Raw genomic sequence first — 3,325 nt, 5'->3', positions numbered from 1 at the left:
AGTTTTGCACTGTAGTTCGTCGTATGAATTCCGTTTGATATTGACGATCTTCCCAGGTACACCATGGTGTCAAAGAAATTTCCATAGTGTTCTCCTATCCACACTGTCAAATACATCCTGATAGTCAATGAAGTTGATGTATAGTGACGAGCTCCGTTCAATTGAGTGTTCGACGATGATCCGTAGTGTTGCGATTTGGTCTGTGCACGACCGCTCCTTATGGTATCCGGCCTGTTGATGTGGAAGTTAGAAGTTTACTGAATCTTTCATTCTCTACAAAAATACTTTGTTGAAAACATTTCCTGGTACTGATAGTAGTGTGATGTCTACGTAGTTAGTTGTCGCAATCACTGATATATTTTCTTTGATGTATTGATGAGATATCATTCTTTACAATTTGTCGGTACTTGTTCTTCTTTCCAAATCTTCCTGAATAGAACGTGGAGCATGTTTGCAGTTACTTCTATGTCTGACATCAGTGCCTCTGCTAGTATATTGTCAAGTCATGCTGCTTTTCCACTCTTGATTTGTCTGATGGCCGGCCATCTTGATTTCTTTGATCGTTGGTGAAGTGACAGCGATAGGAAGGTCTGTGTGTTCTGCTTCGATATCCGATGGATTCAATGGAGATGATCTATTCAAGAGTTCCTCGTAGTGTTCCACCAATCAGTTTCTCTGTTCTTGAATTTCACTGATTGGTTTGCCTTCTTTGACCTTGACTGGTCTCTTAGGTATGCTATATTTCCCTGACAGTTTCATCGTCGTGTCATATAATTGTTTCATATTTCCTCCCCTTACATCTATTTCCGCTGCCATTGCCAGCTCTTCGACATACTTCTGGTAGTCGGCTCTAATGCTCTTCTACGCTTCATTGTTTGCTTCTGTGTATTTAGCTTGCGCCTTGAATTCGGCTGCTCTTGTCCGGCTGTTGTTAATTGCTGTCTTCTTGTTTATCTTCAATCCTGATCATGGTTTCGTTTAGGATCCATTCTTTCGATGATGCTTCTTGCGGCCCAGCACCTATTGACATGTTGAAGTTAGTGCTTCTTTGACCCCTTCCCATTTATTATCCATGGTAGTTTCTTCTCTCAGTAGATCCTGTAAGGCTTGTGACCAGTTGTTGTGAGCTATCTTGAATCCGTTGATTTTGAGTTTCGTGAAGGAAGGCTGTACTGAACCTTCGTAATTTCGTTTGTCTATTTTTCCCGTGGTTTTATAGCTTTAGTTCCATCTTGACAATAACCAGGTAGTGATCTGAAGCTATGTCAGCTCCTCTCTTGCTTCTCACGTCTTCCACAATCTTATTGAATTTTTACTGATGCAAATATGATAGGTCTGGTTCTCTGTATTGTGGTCCGATGAGACACGTGTAGCTTTGTGTATTCGTTTGTGTGGGAATATTTTGCCACCTATAACCATGTTGTTGAATGCACACTAATTTGTAGACCCGTCACCATTCTCGTCCTTTTCTCTCAGTCAGTCCATGATGTCCCATGATATCTTCATATCCGGTGTTGTCCATTCCGACTTTAGCGTTTGGAGCTCCCATCAGGATTGTCAGATCCTTTCCTGGGCACTTCGCTATGATTGAAGCCTCTTGTGGAACTGATCTTTGTCGTCTTCATTGCTATCATTGGTGGGTGCATAACATTTGATAACATTCATTGTAATTCCCTCCTTCCTTATTTTGAAGGATGCTTTGATGATCCTGAGTCTATAAGATTCCTATCCTATAAGTGTATATTGCGCATATTTGTACAACACTGGAGAAACTCACTGACCGTGCAGAGCATTTTCCCCTTCGTGACTAGAGTACAGCAGCATCTCTCCCGAGTCCACCCTTTTCTGCTCAGATTGGTTTCAATGGTTTTCGCTAATTCCGAGAACCGCCAAGTTGTATCTCATCGTTCCCGTCGCTATTCGACTGGTCCTCCAGGTCTCTCGCATTGTCCGGACTTTCCATATACTTATATTAATGGTTGCTCTGGTTGTTAGTAGGAACATCGGTCTCCTGACTTCCGAAGAATCTCGGCTTTCATCATGAGGCGTCATAATTCTTCCTTCAACTCGGAGGGCAGAATTTAAATGTTTTAAATTGTTTATTCTTGATAGCGTTTTTCTAGCAAGGTTATTTTCTACGGAATGGGGTTGCTGACCCCATGGCCAACCCTCCTCCTTTACCCGGGCTTGGGACCGGCAGTAGCCCTAGAAGAGCTACAGGCGGAGTTACTTGAGAAAATAGTTAATATAAAATTATGAAACAGAATTTTTAAAATGTAATATAATCAAATAAGGTATATAAACGAAAATCGATCGGTGTAGATCAACAGATAAACAAAGTGAATTTTTCAGATTAACTCCGTCTTCTCGTTGTTCTATCGAAATTTATAATAAGGACTAATTGCTTTAAAGTTAATGATCAAGATGGGACAAGAGTTTGGAGAAACAACTGTTACACAAAGTCTATTATTCTTAAGATTCATGGTAAAGTCATCAATAAATCATAAGTAACGAAAATGTACTGCATTGGACAAATTTCTTTTAACTTATGAATAGCGTTGAATTATAAATATTTTGTAGTAGACTGACCAGTATGGATAGTGATATGCAATCCAATTCTATTTTCTACGACCATAAAGAATGGTTTGTACAAATCTCATTTGAATAGAATGCACATCGAATGACTAATTAGTCTCGGTTTATAGGAATAAGTAGACTGGTACATACATCTGACTGCTTACATGATTTTCAAGCCCAGAGTTGTTTTTAGTTTCTTCTTAACAAAATCACTAAACAGAAGATATTATAGAGCTGCAAAGTTATTTAGTCGTTAGAATAAAATAGATATGAGCAAATTATAATTCTAAAAAAGAAAGTTGGTGCAACAATTATGTACACGTTTCGGATATTCATTACAATTCCAGTTATTTAGGTTTACAATTGGCAGTAGTTCCCAAAGATAAGCATGTAAGTATGTTATAACTTGTGGCCTTGTATCCAATTAATATATAACGCTATGATACAGACAATTAGAGAACAATTATTTATCGACCGGACCAATGACGCGTAAACTCGTACGAGCAAACTAGAGTCTTTATCAGTCCCTCTTCCCGCATGGCCCTGCCTGTTGAGTCCAGAACACAAACCTTAGCCTCCGCAATACGAATCATGTATTTTAAACATACTAACTTTATATACAAACCAAACAGACCACATCACACCATAAAATAGAAAGTAACATTTGTACAAGATTTAGTCAAAAAGTGGCTGTGAATGTGAGAGACTAATTAATAGACTAGGCATAACTCAAGAGCGATAAAACGTA

General features: G+C 38.9%; 1 protein-coding gene across 1 annotated transcript; it reads right to left on the bottom strand.

Moving 5' to 3' along the window:
* Positions 1 to 217: 217 nt before the first annotated feature.
* Positions 218 to 1,246, bottom strand: MS3_00010153 (uncharacterized protein; the record flags this gene model as incomplete). Its single annotated transcript, XM_051218506.1, has 10 exons — positions 218 to 231; positions 286 to 326; positions 395 to 487; positions 521 to 648; positions 693 to 714; positions 752 to 793; positions 866 to 954; positions 1,054 to 1,131; positions 1,179 to 1,196; positions 1,238 to 1,246. Coding segments are annotated over 10 exons (534 nt in total), but the record flags the coding sequence as incomplete, so codon positions are not given.
* Positions 1,247 to 3,325: the final 2,079 nt, after the last annotated feature.

Source organism: Schistosoma haematobium, chromosome 1 (assembly GCF_000699445.3).
Source record: "Schistosoma haematobium chromosome 1, whole genome shotgun sequence".
NCBI classification, from domain to species: Eukaryota; Metazoa; Platyhelminthes; class Trematoda; order Strigeidida; family Schistosomatidae; genus Schistosoma; species Schistosoma haematobium.
The sequence above is the reverse complement of the archived record's forward strand: the minus strand, read 5'-3'. Positions and strand labels throughout refer to the sequence as shown.